This window comes from Callionymus lyra, chromosome 3 (assembly GCF_982586985.1).
Source record: "Callionymus lyra chromosome 3, fCalLyr1.hap1.1, whole genome shotgun sequence".
NCBI lineage: Eukaryota > Metazoa > Chordata > Actinopteri > Syngnathiformes > Callionymidae > Callionymus > Callionymus lyra.
This window is the reverse complement of record NC_141820.1, coordinates 40179949-40202665: the sequence shown is the minus strand read 5'-3', so window position 1 is coordinate 40202665 and position 22717 is coordinate 40179949. Positions and strand designations below refer to the sequence as shown.

At 38.6% G+C, this 22717-nt stretch overlaps 1 protein-coding gene across 2 annotated transcripts in view; it reads left to right on the top strand.

Annotated features, from left to right (window-relative positions):
- mpped1 (metallophosphoesterase domain containing 1) overlaps window positions 1–22717 on the top strand; it is a 50156-nt gene that overhangs the window by 1609 nt on the left and 25830 nt on the right. For both annotated transcript variants that reach the window (XR_015710775.1, XM_087787982.1), the window contains exons 2-4: window positions 474–813; window positions 1667–1848; window positions 20818–21043. Coding sequence is in view for 1 of the 2 variants with exons in the window: in XM_087787982.1 (XP_087644108.1) it covers window positions 641–813; window positions 1667–1848; window positions 20818–21043 (581 nt within the window). In the remaining variant the exon portion in view is untranslated. The remainder of the gene's footprint in view (window positions 1–473; window positions 814–1666; window positions 1849–20817; window positions 21044–22717) is intronic.

The following is a 22717-nucleotide window of genomic DNA, read 5'->3' as shown; positions in this document are numbered from 1 at the left end:
CTTAAAATGTAGAATAGGTGGATGAATGAGTGAAACTCAGCATGCGTTCATTGAGTTCAGTGGATATTCAAACGGAATTAAATTAGTAAAAATCTCAAGAATTGTTTCTAATTCTTAATTCTGCCAGCATTTGGTTTTGTTTTTACAAATATGCATTGACAAGTCTTTAGACAGGAATCCAACTGTCTGCATGAGGCGCAGCGTGTATCTGTCATGTCGGCGAGCGAGGAACTGGGATGGCACACTGACATGGCACACTGGTCCAGGGCCACTTTGCCAAAATCGCCTGTTCCCCTAATTATCACCAGAGTGTCTGTATCCCATTATGACCAGGCCGTCAGCCTCATTACTAACATGCATGGAAATAAGGTGCAAATCACACAAAGAAGTCCTTGGATATGAGAAAAGACTGAGAGAGATTGGAGAGGTGGAGATGGTAACACGCTTCACGCCACTCTTCTTCTGTGTCTTAGGTGTTGATCAGAGCAATCCAGGAAGTGATGATTTCTGCTCCGCTCTCCTTATCAACACACTCCCTGAAGGTCTGACTCCAGGTGTGAAGCTATCAGCTCAGAACTGATACGCCGTGTTGCTGCCCGAACCTTGTGCCGCCCTGCAGACACCCTCAGCCCCTCCAGTCATGGCCTTTACCCTGTCAGAGATCATGGCGGCGCGGCGGCAGCAGTCCCAGAGCCACAGCCAGAGAGGAGGCCGGACCGTGGTGGAGGTGGACGAGTACAGCACCAACCCCACACAGGCCTTCACCTTCTACAACATCAACCAGGGACGCTTTCAACCACCACACGTCCACATGTGAGCGCCAGACACACAATCTACTACACTGTGTATTATTATTAATATTATTATTATTATTATTATTCTTTCTTGTGTGTAATGTTGTGTATTTAAATGTATGTCTGCTGATCCATGTGATTGTGTCTGTGTGTCACATCACGCACACATCAATTTATCCTGATGACTCCTTTGTCTGTGTGTTATATGTGTAGCTCTGTTCTTCCTTTTCGAATTGCTGATTTTATTTGTGTGTACCAGTTTGTGCAAGCCATGTGTGTTTAATTGTGGTTTTCTGTCTGACATATAGAGTGCTACCTGCTGGCTTTTTAGTCCTTATGCATGTGTATGATTGTGTCATTTGTACACACACATACACACACACACCAAGTTGTGTTTTTGTGGATACGAAAACAAAAATGTATTCGACAAAAAGGAGTTAATAAAAGCTTTATTTATAATTTCATTCAATTAATTATGAAACTTGCAATTTGTGAAAAGAGAGGTTTTAATATTTGTTTTAAGACTGGTAGAATTATATTTTTTAATTTAGTTTTGAAAGTAAAAAAGTGTTTCTCCCCTGTGGTATGTGGGTTCTTGGAGGAGGATGAGGAGCGTGAGATCTGGGTGTTGTTGTACCTGGAGGAGAGCTGACTAAAGTGGGCCACGGTTATTCACCAGCTCTTCCCTCTTGAGAGCAGGTGGATCTACACTTTAGCAGAGTCCCACAGGAGACTTGTCTTTCTTTATATATGTGCTTGATTCTGCCACCATCCTCATTTCTGTCTCTGTCGGCGCCAAGACTTTCTTGTATCCGAGGAGCCGCTTCGTCTTCATTAAACTTCTGACTGGTTACACATTTCTCTTTGTTCAGGGTGGACCCCATGCCCCACGACACACCCAAGCCGCCCGGATACACCCGCTTCGTCTGCATCTCCGACACCCACTCTCGCACGGACAGCATCCAGATGCCGTACGGAGACGTGTTCATCCATGCAGGAGACTTTACTGAACTTGGGCTTCCATCCGAGGTCAAGAAGTTCAACGACTGGCTAGGTCAGCACTTTTTCAGTAGTTAGTAGTATTATGAATTACACAAATAATTAGTAATATATAGCTGATTTTTATGAAATAAAATGTTTAAATATTTAATTTCAACTAAATATTGATATTTACATTCACTTCTGTTGACATAAACAATTCTATTCTGTAAATTGTGAAATTAAGATAAAGAATCCAATAACAGTATTTGATGAAACAAAGTAAGACCAAGAAAAATAAGTTTAAAAAAAAACATCAACACTATGTCATATTACTGAATGTAAAATACTGTTTGATTTATAAATAGGAAATATTTGGGGAGATACATATTATTTGGATTTGCTTTGCAAATCTACTTCTAATAATGCATATAAGGATGGTTTAATGAGAAAGTAATTCATTACAAATACATATCATTGTTATATTGAATAACCCAAACATAATGACTTAATGTAAACTAAAAAATAGTTTAAATATTGCTTTAACCAGGTTCTATTTTAGCTTTCAATTAATTATTATGATAATAAAGTTCATGGTAGTTTAATATCCTCTTTTCTGTGTGGCTTAAGAATTCTGATCTAAATATCTTTATAAATAGAGAGTTTTGTAACATGGTCCAAGATCTATTTAAGAGACAATTAAATCAACACATTAGTTGCCCTTCAATTCCTGTTGTTGATAAAGGCAAATGTTACTCATTAATAAGGGGTTTCAATTAATACTGATTCATACCTACGTGAGTAAAAAAGGGTCCTAAAAGACTAAACGTCGTTGAACATGGAAGCAGCAGTGTAGTCCTGTGCGGCTTTTTAATGAAAAATTAAACTTAACATTATGGTGAGTTTTCCACAAAAAAGTTTTTTTTCAGATTTAAAAGCTGCTGAGAAAAAAATAAACTAGGAAATAAACCTAGAATCCTTAAATCAGTCACAACTTAGTAAAGATAACCAGATGGACAGATCATTTATATGAATAAGATTAATGAAATTCATCATGCAATCAAACAATATGAACTCATGGGCTGGATTTGTTCTCTTAAACACAAGTTTTGCGTGTCGCTGTCATGTAGTTGTCGCCACGAGCTTTGGCGGTTTATTTCATTAAAATACATTAATTTACAACTTCAACACTAAACGTTCCCAAGATTTATCTTTGTGAACGCTTTGATTGGACCAGCCCTTTATAAGTCATTGCTAAAAGATCTAATTGAATCAGTCGGCTGTCAATTAAAACTGCTGATATTCGTAATATCTATATACAGTATATAATATAAGCTCGCTGGTCAAGCAATCTTTGTGACTCTGGACCTCCAAGATAAACATCTGTTGTCAAGAGAGAGAAGCAATCACGATTTGATGTCTATTTAACGGTGTTTTTTTTGTAAATTCACTGTATAGACCTCACTTTTTTAACTAATTTCCTGCGTGAACAACCATATTCAAATTGGTGCTCGATGTGATGAGAGATTGTTTTTTTTAGCACCACGGTACAGAGCTCTCAGAAAACAAGATTCGGCTTTCCTTATGAGTTCTCTGAAGAATATGCGTTTGTTCGATTTCATTAAAAAAAACATTTTTTATTCAAGATAATAAATTGATATCATTTTTACATTTTGTGTATACCAACCCTTTTTCACGCTTCATCACAAGGGCGGACCCAGAAATCAAAATTCAATATCTTGTGACTTCATGTCACAAGATATTCATGTGTCTTGTCTTATCATCGCCTGGCATTTCATTTCATGCGTCCAGTCCTGTTTTAGTTGTGTGTTTGTGTCTTATCTGTCTACCTTGTCTTCTGCTGTCCTGATGCTTCTCATCCCATCTACTATATTTCCTCTTCTTCTTTGGTCTTTTCCCATCAGTCAGTCTCCTACATCTTATTATTTCTTGATCATCCACCCAAGCTTATTCTCATCATATCCTCCTCGAATTCTTTCAAGAACCTCATAGGTTGTTTCCTATTTTGAAGCCAAATTTCCGTTGCAGCCATCTCGTTTTTAAATGTCCGTTTTTTTTGGCTGGGTTTTTTACGTGACTTCCAGTCCTTATGCAGCCAGCCTCTGGTGGACACGTGATGAACTGTTTATTAGCTTCACTTTTTAAAAGCAGATGTTGCCCCTGAGTCAGAACTACCAGATTTGGTCTCCCAAACGTTCCCTACAAACATCTTTGCCCCCATGATGAGCTCATCTCTGATATCTAGTCACTCCCAAAGACAACATCAGTTATATCATCTCTCACAGCGGAAACACGTGAAGAAGATGATAGAAATGAATAGAAATCATGAACTGAAAATAAAAGAGTATTCTTGTAGTTGTATCTTATCAAAGTGATCCCAGGAGGGTTTGACCTGCAGAGGAAGAGCGTATATGTGTCACCGTTGTTCATCCGTCTATCATCATCTCATCGTTGTGTCATCTCCGCAGAATCCTGTTGGTAGACGCCTTTTGTGCGTCCGCTGCAGTGAGAAGGGGGAGATGAGGAGAAGAACTTGTTGTCCTTCTCCTCCCTGCACACACAAACATATGAGCTGCGGGGAACGTGAGCTGAGAATCCGCTCGCATGCACTCCAGCAGAGACTGAGGCGGCGGGGAAGACAGGAAAGAAAAGATAAAGCCAAACTCGCCTGCTGCTGCCTCTGAAGTCACTTTCTCTTGCACTTTCTGGTTATTTCCTCCAATGTTGTCCTGTATATAAATATTTATAATCAGGACTGCTCTTCTTTTGTCCTCCTACATTGTCTCAGTATGTAGATGGATCCTGCTGCTCCGTGTGTACAGAGGAGATTTAGCAGGTTTAGCATTTTTCATTCGGAGGAAGCGTTCTTCAAACAAGTTACACCATCTGCCCAATCTGCCTATTTTTCATCCTTTGCTCTATTTCCTTTCTGCCACATTCTCCAACTCGCTCCCCCACTTGCTCGGTGGAGGAGATTCTTCCCCCCGCTATTATTTTTAGCAGGAAGTCGGTCGGCTCATCGGGGCTGCTGGCAGCTGCTCAAGGCTTTGTCAGGGAGTCCTACAGGAGGGGGAGAAGAGAGGAGGAGAGGCAGGGGAGGACAAGGGAAGAGAACAATCACACACAGAGATGTAGAAATGAGGAAATGAAACTCTCATTTTGTCTCCAGCAAATGTCCCACTGTCGAGAAAAGCAGCAGAGATCGGTGGTTAACTGAATACTTTGCAGGAATGGTTGGGGTTTGCAAGTGATGCTGCCTTCATGCTTTTCTCAGCATCTCTTTTAGGTCTTGTAACAGCCTAATGAATGATAATATCTCATCTGTTTAGAAAACCAGAGATGCAATGGTGGTCGTTCTTCTCCCGATCTGAATGATCAACACTGAATGAATTGCACTGTTTTGTGTGTGTGTGTGTGTGTGTGTGTGTGTGTGTGTGTGTGTGTGTGTGTGTGTGTGTGTGTGTGTGTGTGTGTGTGTGTGTGTGTGTGTGTGTGTGTGTGTGTGTCACGAGTCACGAGTCAGAACTTGTGTTTGTTAACACCTCCATTATTGTGAAATAAGTTACATATGTTGATACACGCTAAGCTTTGTACATATGCTACAACATAATGTGTATCCAGGTGTTTGGCTCATAACTCATGGGTCACAACCTATCTATAGTCATTTAAACACCGATCATAGCAGCTCATTTTCTTCCATGTCTTTTTTAATTGAATGTGTGGTACAGCTAAAGGCACAATTGTTTGTACAAATATAATGACAAGAAGAAAAATATCTTATCTTAAGAGTTAAATTAAAGAACTGATCAACGCATTTTCCATGTTTTCTTGATAATAATTACTCAAGTGCTCACATAGATACCTAGGAAATTGTAGTGATAATAACAGAGATTTTGGACATAATATGTTTTCTTTCCTGTATGTTAGTCACATGTTACACGCGAGAGTTATGACTTTATTGACAATCTTTTAATAAAACATTCCGCTCTAATAATTCGTACATCCACAGTATACCAATATCAAATGATAGTAAATAATGATATCGTGACATTCCATACAGGGATGACACAAAAATAAAAAGGGTTGGCAAATACATACCGAGATCGATGGGTAAGGAAAAAGGTACAAACCTTGATTGGTTGTAGGGTCTCAATTCTTTTGCACATAATTTCATCCAAGGATCAAGAAAGTGTGAGACAGACATGCTACTGTTTGTAGCAGCATAGATGGGTCGTGTGCAATATAAAGTAATTAGAACAATGAATCAGACTATAATACAAGTACATGATTTTGATACATTTGTTAGATCAGATCAGAATTTGATCTTCTTGTTTTGCTTCAAGGTGTTATTCTCTTGCATGGATCATTACCTCATGCATCAAGTCTTCGAAAAGTAGGAAAGCCATGATAAAATCCCTGACGTTTATATTAATTTAGATGTCAGTGTAACTAAATTAAAGCATTCATCTGCTGTGAGGAGCACGTCTCAACATTTGCATGCTGTTTGGAAATGAAAAGAAGCAAGGCAGCATGAAACGAAAGTTGTATTACATCAAGGAATTCAAATAAAACCGTAGAGGAAAGTGTTGCTTTATGTAAATTGCACATGATGTGATGATTCCTTGAGGTAGGTAAATCACAGTGCAGCTTTATTGCCCCATTGTCTTTACGGACACTGCTCGTCTCAACACATTTCCATGTTCATTTGATGCTGCGTCACATGTTAAGATGGAACAATTGCAGATTGAAGAGCTGCAGCTTCTAAACAGCAGTTACAGTAGATGGTGCGGGACAGGTGAGAGAAGGAAAAGCAACGTAACTGAGACCTCAGGCTTCAGTCCAATTCTCTCTAATAACGGCTTCTATGATCAGACTTTCAGCGTCATGTCAGTTTATGTGTGTTGTGAGGGGCTTCTTTATTTATACCAGGTGATGGTTGGTGTGGGCAGAGACGCAACACACTGCGACCAACAGTGTGTTTAAATATGTATCTCATTGTGCTCAGGAGTTGGCTCAGGGTCGAATAGAGAGCCTCTTTAAATCTTAAAGTCCTTTGTTTGCACACTCGTACTGCAACACACACACAACAATGACAGAATTCAAATCTGAGATAAGAAGCTTTATCTGTTGAAACAATAGAGTTTGAATCACACAGCATTGAAGAGGAACACACTTGTTCTGTCACCTCATTTGCTCCTCAGGGTACTTGCTGGAAATACACAGTCTAGTTTGAATAAATTAACATTTTAAATATTTTTAAATTTGAATCATAACCCCAGGGCATGAGCGAGGTAAAGAAAAACACATATCGATAAATGATCATCGACAGATATAGGAGGGAAGAATGTCCTTAACTCCAATTCCTCCAAAGACACGTTCGCACATGATACATGTCTATCATAAAATGATGTCATTACATGTTACTCATCAACACATTTGATGTCCAACTTCTTACAAATAACGATATGAATAAGCAGGTTATAATCGCATATAAGGTAAACTAAGTCAAAGATTTTGTATTCAGTGTATTCAATCCAAAACTCTTTATGTATTGCCAGCTCTGCTCCGTTCCCATTTCCTGCTGAATAATTGATAAGCAGTAGCCATGATGCCATCCATGTAAGCACTTTAAATACGAGTGTGTTTGTTAGAGAGTGTGTGTGTGTGTGTGCATGAGTGTGTATCAGGGGCTGGACCCCCACCAACCCATCTGAACCTGATTTCCCCCTCCTCAGCATCCCTGCCTCTCTTCACAGTTTTCTCCCTTTAGCTTAGTAACAGCGAGCACATTAAACTTACATGACTGCTGTCTTTTCTGCTGCTCCTGTCGTTCACTCCCATTAACTTCTCCCACTTCTTCTCATCCTTTCTTTGTTGTCCTCCTCTGCCCCCTCAGCCCAGATCGCTTTCTCATCAAATCTATTGTTACACTTGACCGTTTCACCCAACTCAGCTGTTTGTGCAACAACTGTTGCTCATTAACACACAATCGTAGAGTTTTCAACTACGGTCAAACCTTTTAAACTACAAAGTCAAGTTATTTACTTGTTCATCAGTTGATGTCTTTTTGTCTTTCTGTTCTTTTGTAACATTTTTCTTATTTCACAATATAATTTCTATTCATTCAAGATACTGTTTAAATTATTGGTTAATTAGTTTTTCTAGCCATTTTACTTCAATGTTCTCGGTACAATATTTTTGTCATGATTTTCTGACATCTCAGATCTAAGATATAATCATTTTTTAAGTTATGACCAGTTAAACTTATTCATCCTGCTCTACATAGCACAGCACCGTCAAGACTGATTCCCAGTCATGATGCCGTCACTTGTAAATGCTGATACGTGGTCGTAAGAGGGTGCTTTTATGTCACAAAGTGTAGTTTTATTCTGCAGCAAACAGGATTTACAGCACCACTCTTGTGTTTTCTGATATTAAAGATTCAAAGGCAAACCCTCAATGGAAACCTGTTCAAAATACCCCAACTCTAAACAAATCAAGGGCGCGCTGATAAAGAGGAGAAACTTAGGGCAGTAGGGAAAAGATCACAACTTTAGAAGTCAAACCTCGCACTTTCATCTTTATTAATGAATCTTTGTTTGTTTCCCAAAACATTTCCAGAGGTGCCGACAGCAGCAGCTCATTGTGTTCACATCTTAAACATTAGAAAGAAACGGTGTCTGCCTAATACCTCATACTCAATAAATATACTATTCCTTCATTTGACCTTTTGACCTCAAAGTTTTTACTAACAAGTCTGTTCCTTCCAGTGGATTTAAGCAATACCTGGTGACCTTTAGCTTTTGCTGGCTAATGCAGAAAGAGAGTCCAAGTCTGAGCTACTCAACAGCAAAGAAGAATAGTTGTACTAACATTTAATTAGTTAGTGCTGTAGCACTAAACATGTAGACGGTCACATGAAATTCATCACAAGATATGGAAGAATTTAGTCGTCAGCCCAGAGCCCCAAGACTTTGAATCTTGTGGATGCCATTTTTTAAATGAGAGCGAAGATGCAGTCCAGCTAAATGGAGTCTCTGTTTTTACTTAGCTCAAGTGTTGTTCACTAAATAGATGTTAGCCAGAGTTTCAATAAAGTACTTTCCTCTATTAATAAATGTTTCACCTTCAAGATGAGCAGAGAAAACTCTACAAGTCAACCAAGTGTAAATTGATGAATTACTGTCTGGAATAATTTTGTTTTAATTTAATCAATCTCATACAGCTCAAAATGATGCACCAATAAACGACTCTTGAAAGAGCAATATTGCACAGCTGGCGTCTAGCCAGTAGTTTAATTCATCAGCTTTCATCACAAGCCCACGTCCTGTTCGCACAAAACTTGCAGCGTAATCTTCAAACACATTATCCTGGAGGCGACGGCGTCACACGGCATGTGGAAGTGAAGCTTGACAGGATGAAAAGCGGCAGAGATAGAGTGTAGGAGAGACCACAGAGAGACCACCTACAAGGTCTGAGGATGATTTGCCGAATCCGTCTTTGTCCCTCTGTGTGTGTTTGTGTGTGTGTTTTGGCCATTGTGCCGGCTGAGGACAGTGTGAGGTGTTAAGAGGTGCTGCTGTTTGCTGATAAAATGTGTGTTTCGGAAGCGCCGCACAGTAAGTGGTGTTTGTGTACGCCATCTCATAATTGCTAGCTGCTTTTGTTTAGACTTTTGCGTGATTGTGTATGCATGAAGCCGTGCAGCAGTGTGTGGGCACTGGGGTAAATGATACGAGGGAGTATTACCTCTGAGACGAGGTAGGAAGACACTCCCTCACAGTCATCCATCTTGACCTTGTTATGTGTCTTTAACTTAGTCAGCACTCCTCTTTGTTTCTCCTTTAAGTGACATATCAGCTTCTGCTCACACACACGGTCTTACACACACTCGCTAAATGAATTATGACTTATCTGCACTTCTCTTTTCGCCTGGCTGTCTTTGAACATCAGCTCTGTCAAGTTTGAAGCCTCTTCCCTTTGAATGGCTATGTCTGTGTTTACGCACACAGTGATAAAGACTCACCGAAGCTCAAGTCTTCAGCGGTAATCTCAACATGTCCCATCGAGGACGACTGGTGGTGCATCACACTAATGCTGAGCAGTGTCGCACTTCTGACAGATGGCCTGTTGTTTACTTGTTAGTCGTTTTATTAGTATTGTTTACTCTTGATCCTGCCTTTTTGTAAAAGTGACCAACACCTCTCTCCAGTCCCACGTCTAAAAGTACTTTCTTTCAGCACACTAAGCACAGAACTGCCCACCCCTCAGGGGAGGATCTTGCTAACAACAACTAAGATTTGTATGCTCATATATCGGAGCATACAAAAAATGGTCTTGGTTTTTTCTGTGATGGACCTACCCAGACTGCTCGGTGGAAAGACGTCGTAATCATTGGCACTGATCATAACTCATCATAAATGATCCACTCAACTGTTCCAATGCAAATAATTTGTTAGCCTTGTTCACACAAAACGTTAAATATACAAGAGATATACAGTAGGTGGAAAACCACTAGTTACTAACTAGAACTACAACAGGAGTCAAAGGGGTCAACTGCTCACACCAAAGAGCAGCGACCACAGTCAGAAGTAGCAGCTGTTTTTTTGCAGGTGTGTCACAGGAAAGCAGAAGCAGGGTTGGGCAGGTGAGCATGAACGGTTTCCCCCTTCATGGTTTAGAATCCAGCACTGGCACACAAATATTTGATTACTGATATGACATACACTGGGGGAAAGGGCATACATTTGTTTTTTACTTATTATATTATTATATCAACGCAATTGTACAACAAAGACAAAGTTCATCAAATAAAAATGCTTCATATTAGAACATGTTTTCCATTTAGGTCCTAGTTCATCCAAAATTCAAACTTCGCTCTTTTCTACTCACCCACATGTCGACTAGGAGTTGGGATTATTTTCAGCGTAATCTGTGCTTTTTAGAGCAAGCCGTATAAACCAGAAGTAAAATATAGACTTGTTTCCGGAAAAAATGTATCTGGTTGAGGCTTCAATACAAGATGGACATTACAGACGAGCACCATGGTATTTGGATGTACATTTTTGTCTATGCTATTTATTTGGGAGTATGAAACAGCAAAGATTGATAATTTTCTGTTTACTTAAAATCTTGGCTCAAATTGGCTCAAACTGTCTCCAACGTTGTCATATTGAGGCGCAAAGTTTTTCACACATAATATAACTCATATTATTATTGAACTCATATTTTAATTTTTTCTTAGTCACGGTTAAACATTGTTTTGCTGCTGCTGCTGCTGTTTGGACTTGAAGTTCCTGAAATAGAAGTCTATTACACTCCTTCTATCATTTAAAACACAACACCCAGATTGAAAGACCTGTTTCACAGACACAGCCAACTGTAAAGAGTGTTTTTAAAATGTGTTGATGGGTTGCCAGGAATTGAATTTGATTTTTTTTTTCATTGAGTTTCTTCTACATGACTACATTCAGATATTCAAATATTTTCCTACTGATTCAACAATACACCGCAAACATGCTGAACTATTTGTTAAAAGAGGAAATCTTACCAGGTCAAACCTTTCAGAAGTTCTACAGAAGTGATGAGCAAGTGTTTTTTCACTCTTACTTTTATCTTGAGGTTTTTGCTTGCAAGTTAGCGTCAGTTCCTCCAACCAATTTGAAGCTTTTAGTCTCCATGCAATTTTAATCAGAGCAGAATCTTGTGGTGAAAATGTAGAAAGAAAGATGACTGAATCAGCAGGCGGTTCAGGAAAGAAAACAGTAGCTGTGACAGCAAATGAAAAGCCGAAGTGTAGATATATAAGAGCAGTTTGGCGTCTGTGCTTTGAAAAGGTAAAATAATTGAGGCTTACATCATCATCTGTATTGAAAATGTCATCCAAAGTGTTTTTTTGATGAACTAGAGGAACAAAACTTAACTAAAACTCCTTTTCAAGGACCAGGCCTGATTAGATGATGGCTATATTTACCTCTTTAAAAAAAATCAATGTTAATTTCTAACATTTCTATGATTTGTGAATCATCTTTTATGGAAGTTTTACAACTCAAGGGAATTGTTATTGTTATATGTTCGTATGACAGTCCTTGACAGATTTACAGCCTGTAAAATGGTTTATCTTCTATTTTCTTTTGCCCAGAAAAGTCAAAAAATCCTTCAGGAAGGATTCTTGCATCAAACTTACATCAGTTGTAACATTATAGAGTGGTGATGGTTCAAAAAACCATAAGCACAACAAATGAGTGAATTCAAACAGATTCCAACTTGAGTTTTGAGGTCAACAACTTACAAGACGGATCACACAGGAGTTAAAGTGACAATGTTGGCGGAATTTCATTCACAGCAGTGGTCAGTTGCTAAGGTCCAGACTTCTGGAAGAAGCTTCCATTTAGTTCTAGAAGAGAGGGAAGGAGGTGGAATGGGAGCGCAGACGTCAGCATCAGGAAGGGGTGGTTTTTATAAAAGAAAAAGAAGGATGTTGAAGTCGATTGCAAGTGTGACTGATTCTGAACTTCCAGTGCTTTTAAATGCAGCAAAAGATAGCAAACTATTTTTTTGTCGTTACACTGGGGATGCTTTCAGTTGTTAGCCAAAATGGAAATACTAACTGGATGCTGTGGCAGAGCGACGCTAACTCCTGGAGCTCTGTTGTAATAATTGAATCATTTTGGGTTTGGAACAAATAATTGGCTGTTATTTTTATAGTGTGCACACATTTTGCTATAGTTTCTTGGCATTTTGTTTTGGCTATTTTGTGAACACACACAGACACACACAGAGTTTCCTATTAACTTGTCTAGGGACACAATTCTGACTTCTTTCCAGTCGACACACTGACTCACACAAGCGCGGGCAGCAGGCAGTAATCCCTCTCTTCATGTGAGAGCTCTGGGCCAAGCATGGATTTTCCCCTTCAAAGAAAAGACCACCCATAACATTTGGGAACAATAGTGGCCAAACTCCGGGAGATTTCCTGCGGTGGCTGTGGGAGCCCAAGCAAACATGGAAATTGTAAGAGCTTCAGGAATACATAAACCGTAAGGTCGTGTCCCAGTCCCGCTCTCATGTACATACCTGCCGGCTGCTGGCTAGAGACTTCAGCACAGCAGCCAGCATGTGAGCACTCCAGAGATCTGTGTGGCTACAGCGAGCTACGAGATGTCCTAAAGGGCAGAGTTTGATAAAAGAGCAAAGAGGGAGATGGGATTGAAAGAGAACAAGAGTAGAAAAAGTGGGTAAAAAAGCAAAAATTTAAAAAGTCAATTTGTTTTCTATTCCTAAAAAAAGTGTCAAGCTAGATATAGATAAGGAGGCAAAGCAAAATGTTTCACTGAGCTGTATATGTGTCATGTTGTCGTAAGAAGAAGGTAAGAATGTGGGATGTTATGAATATAATAACTTATATCTTAATGAATGACATTTTTGTATGTCATCTTATAAATAACACTTTTGATCATAAATGATAACAAAAATATTTTTTAACAATTCTTTATGACGTTATATTTACCGTTAATTCCTATTTAATTAAATCCAACAAAAGTCGTTTATTTTATTTCGTTTTAATCATGATATATTTAAACATTTGTGTAGCTTTTTGTTGGTAATCTACAACTTATTTTCTTGTTAGCTTGCTGATAAATATTAGCTCATACAGTAAAACGTTGACATTCTAAATATACATTTTTTATTGAATAATCAGAATGTTCGAGTCTTTTTTCAATACTTGTATATTTTTTAAAAAAGTACCATGTAGAGAAAATGTAATAAAGGAAACGTTTGTATTGTAATATATTATTAATTATCAATAAGAAAATGTTAACTGTGTACATGTATTTACATTTTTTATGACACTTAGATTGGCATAAAACTATATATATAAAATTGCCCATATATAATGTTGTGAAAAAGTATTAAAGAAATATATATATATATATATATATATGTATATATATATATATATATATATATATATATATATATATATATATTTTACTTTTTTTCTGCCTTTTTGTTGTCAATCACATTTAAAATAGTGTTATGCTCAAAAGCTTCTCTTAAAAAGAATGATGAGAAGAAATGTTTTTTTCAAGGCATTATTTTTTATCGCACACCCCACTTACCAAACATCTGCCCACGTCCTGTCCTCTTTTGTCTTCTGTCTTCAGGCACAAAAATTATGAATTATGATTATGAAAGATACTCCTATTTTTCCGATTGATTTTCTGTGAAGCAGCACAATAAATGTTTTCAATCATTTTTTCTGTTCAGAATCGTCCAATTCTTAAACATTTAACGAAACCAACTGTTCCGTCTTCATCTTTTGTCCTCAACAGACATCAAAACGTAATTATTTTCTCTTGTGTCGATTTGTCCATTATAACAGAGGAGGCGGTGGTTAAGAAAACAACAAACACCCAAGCTGTGTGTGTGGTATATATGATCATTGATTCCTGTCTTGAGTTTCTTGGAGCTTCGCAACAGAGCAGCTAAATAGAGATAAAACAAGACCATTATGCTTTTGTTATGTTGTACAAAGGTTGATAGTGACGTCTCAGAATTGCTTTAGTTTGTGTTTTTTTTCTGGGAAGGTTCTACTCTTTCTTTTCATGATCTATCTATCTTGCAAATATTTGAATGATGAATGATGTTTTGAAACTTACATATGATTTTGATGTTGTTCTCAGTATAAACTAACTTGTTAAGACTGTTGAATTGTGTCTTTACAATAATGTTCTCAGTTTATATATTGAGCTACTTCAATCATTGGGATATTTAACGTGGCTTTTAAAAAATGATCATTCACACAGTTTATTATAACTTTCTCAAATTTCTATCCACTTCCAAACCAGTAACCATTCCAAGTGGTGGTTTGGGGGTATTTTTATTGGTAATGTACTTGTTGCCACATGCAAAAGCGGCAAACTTTAAGAAAAAGTTATTGAAATGATTTTGTGGCCTTAACATTAATGCAAGTGCAAGTTGTTGTTTTTTCTCAGCTGTATTTTGTTTTCGCCTGCTTGAGACTAGTGGCCTTTGATGACTCCCCTCTGTTACTGTTTTGTTGTGGCTTGTATTCCTTTTTTTAAGGGAGGGATAGTATATTTGATCTGGCTTAGATTTGAAGGACAACCTCTCTGCTTTGAGAGAGGCAGGGGTGGTGGGTTGTTAATGTCTACCAGGAGCATTTTGCATTTGAACAAATTATTTGTAATGTTCTTCAAACTGACACATCATAATCTCGAAGTCAGCGCCAATGATCTTGTATATTCTGGGTAAGGATTCCATCAGATGGTTTGTTTCAGCCCCACTTTGTTCTTCCTTAAGTCATTTGTTCGTATGCAAGTGTGTGTCTGTGTGTGTTTGGTATCCATCTGGTGCACGTTTATATTCCTTCTGTGCTTTATGTCTCACGGTTTACAGTTTCAGTCAAACTTTACGCCAATGGAACTGCTCACGCTGCTGAATTTCCGGGAGGACACTGATCGCATTTATTTGCTCAAGGATTAATGTGAATAGTTGCGTTGTCAGAAATACAAGCGCTGTTTTCCTGACACATTTTATTTATTGTTTACCAACAGCTTTCCCAGTTATATTTTCTGTTTCACAAACACCTTTTTCACTCTGGATTTCACTGGAGGGAAGGAAATGAATACTCCCAGTTGTTCTTCAAAGGACTTTACTGCAGCCCCAAGAGTTTGACTGGCTGAAATTGGAATACACAATAATATTATTGTGAACTGTTACATTCTTTATAAACGCATTAGGTCATTTGGGGGAAATGGAAAACTAAAGTTTGTCAAAGAGAGCAGAAAACAAAGTATACATGAGGTAACTTGTAAAAACAAAATAATCAACTGTATCATGAGAACCGATTCAACCGGTTCTTTAATGGTTCCCTGATCTGATGTGGTCATTTTTTCTCTTTTAAGCCAAGACTTCAAACTTTCACTGTAATCGGTCAACAAATTAACAATTTACAGAACATGAGGTAGAGAAATAAAGTGTTGTTGGTACTGCATGGGGCAACATTTGCTGATCAGAATAAATCAATGAAGAAAAAGTGTACAAGAACATAAGGGTTATTGCGACTGAGACGGTCACCGACCGCTGTGGCTTTGCCTGTACCAGCTTGTGCTGTAGTTTTACCGGACAGCAGAGAACAATTACATACTTTACAGCATTCATATCTGTTGTATGTATAATTTAAGTATGAAAGCTTTTTATTATAGGAAACAACCAGATTTTCTTGGACGTGACATCTGCTCAAATGCTTTTCTTATTCACAATCATACGTTATACTTAACAGTGGTGAGCCGTCAGGGCCTGCAAAACCTTCTCTGCTGGCCTAAGAAATATTGGAATTACAGACTTATTTTAATTATAATATTTGTAAATATAATATAATTTTTTCCATTGATAGCCATTTAATAAGTCATCCCAAATGGTTTTTTCCTCTCATAGCTTTCGCCTGGTCGCGCTGCTTCCCAACAATGAAATGAGTTCAGGCATCATCAGTTGCTAGTTTGCCTGGAGGCCTTCACCGTCAGTTCTGCGGGCCCTGAAGCACAACATAGGTGTCGATTAGACTGACGCTTCAACCTAGCAGATTTTGAGTTGACGACGCCAGGGCCTTCGCCGAAGGCGTACAATGACATAGGAGTATTCCAGTCCTTTAATTCGCTAATCAGAGAGCACGCTAGCTATAGGAACAAACTAAATGTTGCTAGCTAAACAACCATGAATATAGCATAAGTGTGTTTATTAACAACCCACAATGGCTGAAGTAGGAGAAGAAATTAACTTGGTTGCATATTTACTATCAAATACTTTTTAAGAAAAGCTAGACATCGTTAAGAAAGTTATGGCATCCCCAGTCATATGATTTGTCCACATATTTTAGTCCATTAACTACGTGAGTACATGCAATTTTCCTAAATAATGTTAAATGAGGTTATTAGTGATGCTTTTGTGTGTGTGTCGCAGCTGTAAAATAGACGTGTGCATTCAGATTTTGTTTCCTCACTAAAGTTAGTAAGTAAGTAAGTAATTTGTATTTATATAGCGCTTTTCCAGACCAGGGTCACAAAGCGCTTTAAAAATCAAAACAATATATACTTTAAATGTCAAGATAAAACTAAGAAAAACACAGGAGTTCCAGAAAATCAAGGAAAAGCCTGCGTAAATAAAAATGTCTTAAGATGTTTCTTGAAGGAGTCAGTAGATAAAGGCATTTATTCTGGCCACACAAGTTATATTGTCTGTGATGCAACAGACAATATAACTTTTTTATACTGCCTTTCTGTATAATAGTTTCTTTAAATCCTCGATATGTAAGTCTGGATGAATGATTGACTCCACATGGTTCTCATTCCTGGGAGTCAAAGAGGATTCTGACGCTTTGGGTCGGCGGTCCGGGCTGCATTATTGTATTATTATCATTGATATAATCGCGAATCTCAATGTAACGTAGCTGCTGCTTAAATGCTGGCTGTGGTTGTTTCTCTGTGTGTTTTTTGTCTTTACTAACTTTCGATGCAGGAAACATGTATTGTTGCCGTGGAAACCACACAGACTCATAGTCGGAGCGATATTTTCAGTGATACACTGATGTTGTGCTCATTTGATAATGCTCTAAACATCTTATTGACCTAGAACAGTACATGGTCCGATTTACCTGGTGTATAAATAACCTTTAAGTAGTTATTGAGCGGTGGATTCATTCAAACGAGCGCCAATGAAGGCCTATGTGTGGAATGCTTGTAAATCTCATTAAATTAAGAATCAGTAGTTGGACTGATTCTTAATTTACTGCGGATTTCATTGACACCTATTGCCCTTAAAAGGAACTATCTGCATCCCAGATCTCTAAGGGATATAGCCTTAAATAGTTTTTTTCATCCCTACGCTGTTTGTGTTTATGCTGGTCATGTTATGTTAAACATTTAAGTTTGCTTCAGGAGTTCTGAATTCTAAGAATTGCAGTTGACTCAACTTTAAAAATAGCTGGATTATTATTCATCCAAAATATAAAGATGGATGATGTTCATTCTCATGTACCTATTCCTCTCATTTGTATACAAATAAAGTAAGTAAGTAAGTAATATTTATTTATATAGCGCTTTTCGAGACCAGGGTCACAAAGCGCTTAAACAATCAAAACAATACTCAAAAAAGTACATACTTTAAAGATCAAGATAATACTGAGAACAACACAGGAGTTCGAGAAATTCAAGGAAAAGCCTGAACAAATAGAAACGTCTTAAGATGTTTCTTAAAGGAGTCAGTAGACTCCATCAAGCGCAAAGAGAGAGGAAGATCGTTCCAAAGCTTAGGAGCAACAGCCTGAAAAGATTTCTCTCCTCTGGCTGGTCTGGGTAAATAAAGAATATATTATGAAGGAGGTATGAATTAAATAAGTGGGTCATGCAAAATGACCTGTCAATATTCTTACTTTTGGTAAAAACTGCATTTTTAAACCAATGATTTCCTCAGAATCATCATGTCTTGCTCAATAAAATAAACTTGTTTAGGAGCAGCTATTGTTTTTCAAACTGTTGACTCTGTCAGTAGATCGCTAACATTAACCTTGATACCACCATTTACATTCAATTATATCTGAATATTATGATTTTTCCTCGCTCAAAGTCTCTTGCAGAGATGCAAAAAGTCAAAGATTTGCTTCGTTTGCACAGGTTTCTCTTCTCTGTGTTTTTAGCTCTGAGTGCCTCCTGACTTGACGGAATATCCCAAATTAATTCAGAAAGATTTAGAAACCTGAGATGATGCTTTCTGCCTGCACATTTTTTACTGACTCTCTGCCTGAGTCAAGGTAGTTTTTCAACTGATATGTGGGGAGCAGCTTGAGATTTGGAGGTGCTGATTTTCATGACTCCATCGTCGCACATTGATCTACTGGTAAGACGGTGAATAATCATCAAAATGAATCATCAAACAAACCTGAATCTGTGAGTCGTTACAAAAGTTTTTGGTGTGTAATAACTGATTATTTATCTGTTTGTCTGGCCATCTCATGTATAGCTCAATATTTGACTTCGGTCTTTGAAAACGTATCGATCACACTGTCAAAAATAGCTTTTTTTCTCTGGCGAAAACTACAGACTGTACGTGCTCGAGGACCCCACGGGCGTCAAAGGAAGCCAATCAATGCTAACAATTTCTTATTGTTAAGTAGAGTTTTTTGTGAAAGCTTGGTTTATCCGGGGACGACTATGTGAAATTCTGACACCCTGGAATTCAAAACATTATGCAGATAGACTCGGTGGAGGTGCAACGCCTCTTTTATGAGGCATTTGACGTCTGCCTGACAACCCAACACAAGCCAAACAAATGTGAGCAGCGTTCAGGGGGGAGAGAGGAGGGAGCTGCTGCCCAAACTGCAGCGATGGGCATTTTGTGACAGCCGCTTTCATCTTCTTACCTCCTTTACACTCCAGGATTTTTTTGGGCTTCCCAAAGTATTCCTGCCACTCTCCCTCCTCCTTGTCCCTTTCTCTGGGTGTCAGAGCCGTGATTGGCTGTTGTGACAGAGCCGTCGCCGAACTGTCAGACGCTTCTAAAGCTCACTTTAATTACTCCTTTTCACCAATAAATTCACACACAGGCGCAGTACACTACGGTTTCTCGCTCAGCTGCGTGCCACGGCATCCTGGCATCAGTGAAAGGAAAACGCCATGCTGATGGAGCTCTATACCTAACAAAGGAGAACCCCAGATGTTGCTGTTCTCAGCCCACCTACCCTAACTTGAAGGAGGGCAGCTGCTGTTAGCTTAAATGGCTGCAGATCGATTTGAGGCCGAACTCTGAATCGCCAATTAAAGCTATTGAACGCAGGACACTCGCAATTGAAGGAGTTTGATTAGAGGAATAAAGAGAGTGATTGCCAGTTTAATATTCAGCGTCATAGCCTTCACACTTAGAACCGGAGCTGCCTACCATCATTCATTTCCCTGTCAGATGAAGATCCCCCGACAGATGTGCTCAGCTCTGCGTCTATAAACAGAAGCCACTGGTGCGCTGGGTTGAGACCCTGACTGATGGAGGGAAGCTCAGACAGATGGACAGATTTGCTGGAAATGGAAAACAATGAGAAAGCCTTGTTGCATGTGAATGCCGAGCTGTCTGGAATTGGTTTCATGTCATCCTTTATTTTCTCTTTCATCTCTCCACCTTTCCTTTGCTTCCTTCGCAAGTCTTCCTATCCTACGTCCTCACGACCATCTTTAACCGACCAGACCAAGTATTGTGTCAATTTAAAGATAGTTGGGAATAGCATTTAATGCTGAGACTCTCAACATCACAACTGCATATCCTATGAACTAAGTTACAAAAAAACCCTGCCAAATGTCCAACAATTTATAAAATAATTCTCACGGAGGTCAAAGGTTGTTGATCTGCTTTGTGATATTTGTCCATATGTGTTTCCCGGCCTCACAAAACAGCTGAGGCTAAGAGAGGGGATCTTTTATACACCTAGAATCAGGTAAATAATGAGGTTAATGTTGTTTAGCCACTACTACACTGTCTTGATAGGCGCCTGCATCCTGCCATCACCTGACCCTTGTAAACCAAGAGTCTGATCCACATTCATCTCATAGATAGAAGCTCAGTCACCAAGTGTGTGCCTAAAAGTTCCCTCTCCAGACAACATCTGCCACCTCCAGTGGAGATTATATTAGGAGATGTAAGTAAGTAAGTGCTTCATTAAAAAGATGTCTGGGTGACAAAAACCCACATTTGTAACTTTTACATTTAAAAAGCATGGATTCTGTTTTTCCTCAAAAAGAAAATCTCAAATTACTCGATTTAAATTGGTTTTGCACTATTTCAAAATGTCCTGATTCAGATCCTGAGAGTTATTCCCTGTGGCATTAGTTCAGTTATAGATTGGAAGATTGGAAGTCACATGTTCGCTTCTCCTCATGTCAGTCTCCTGGTGAATATATGTAAATATGCCAAATAAATGAAAACAATAATAAATGTATTTTATTTTTTTGTCTTGTAGGCACACTGCCGTACGACATCAAAATCGTGATCGCAGGAAACCACGAGTTGACCTTCGACCAGGAGTTCATGGCTGACTTGATCAAACAAGACTTCTACTATTTTCCCTCTGCGTCCAAGCTGAAGCCCGAGAGCTACGAAAACGTCCAGTCTCTGCTCACCAACTGCATCTACCTGCAGGACTCAGAGGTCACTGTGAGGGGATTCAGGATCTACGGCTCCCCCTGGTGAGTGGCTGGGGTTTGTTGATGGTTTGTTTGTTGATACCAACTGGAGTAGATGAAACAAGATGGTGGAACTGCTTCAGTGGAATGGTGATGGCTATGCAAAGAGAGTGTGAGACAATTATTGGTTTCATTACAAGTGGGCTAACTGTTGCGTCTTGTGTGAAACAAGGAAAAACTTAAAATGGGAAATTGACTGCTTGGTGTTTTTTCTCACAACAAATGTAATAAAATTAACCTTATTGTCCAACATTAACAAACTAAAATATCTTTAAAGTCACACATCTAGTAAAGACAAGACAGACAGACAGACAGACAGACAGACAGACAGACAGACAGACAGACAGACAGACAGACAGACAGACAGACAGACAGACAAACAGACTGTATTGATCTATTGTCTCCTTCGGGAAATTGTTTAGAAGAATCAGGGGAGAGCGCGAACGCAGTTACACACTACCAGGTATTATGCAGTCGAGACTCCCACATTTGAGGAATATATATATATATATATATGTTTAAGCACAAATATACAGTTTGATAATAAACAATTGAAGCTTTTTTCTAAATCATCATATTTCCATAAATAATGGAATGATATAGAATTCTGTCTTTCAAAATTTCAAGCCTGAAGTAAATTCAAGCATACAAAGGGGAAGGGGTGCAAAACTATTATAGATATCATATAAATACTCAAAGACATTGCAAATTATGAGATACTGAAAAAAAAAACTTGTCCTGAACAAGGAACAGGAAAAGTTGGGTTAAAATTAACAAAGTGCCTTGGCTTTCTTTTGGAGTCTGCAAGGTTAGATGTCACTGAGGCGGCTGAATACCCGCTGCAAGGATCTCCTGTCTCTGCAGTACAGCTGGTGAACCACAAGGTGCAGCTGTAGGTCAGGCTGCTCTTAATGGTTGACTTTTGAGCAGGTGGTGTGGAAGTTCTCCTTTTTCTTTCTGGTCTCTGTTGGGCTTTCCTTACCAGAAAGGTGATATATGAGGACCAGGTGAGTTAGAGATGTGGAGGCCAAGGAACCTGAAGCTCTCCACCTCGTTTTCTGTCTTGTCTTTCTGGGGTTTCTTACTCAGGAAGTCTAGAATGCAAGTACACAGTGAACTGCAAAGGCCAACATTGCATAAATGATTCACCAGCTAGGGGATGACTGATTAAAAGCCCAGCAGAAACAAACGTCATCCTCACATAGCTATTCTTCTGGTCCAGGTGAGGTTGTGCTGTGTGAAGAGCTGTTATTACTGCATCCTCTGTTGAACCTGTTTGTTAGGTATGCAAACCGATTCCGGGTCCGAAGGAATGGCATCTTAAATGTGGGAGAGGATTAGTAACTGTGAGAGTATATGTACGGTAGCCTATAGGGCAGTTCGCTGTGTTCTTTTTGGTAATTGGAACAATGATGGCAAACTTAATCAGGTGGGGACAAAAGAATGTAGCAGCAAGAGGTCGAAATGGTGGTGAATAGCTTTTTGCAATTTTTTATATTTTTTAAATGCTATTGACATGTAGAGGATTATTTCATAAATATATCCTGATATTAATTGCACTACACTATCTGTGAAAAAAAAAGTTCTTTAAATTGTAAGAGATGTGTGTGTTTGAAGACAATTGCAATTAAAACTGTAAACAAAAAGAACCAAATACACAATACACCCTTGGCAAAC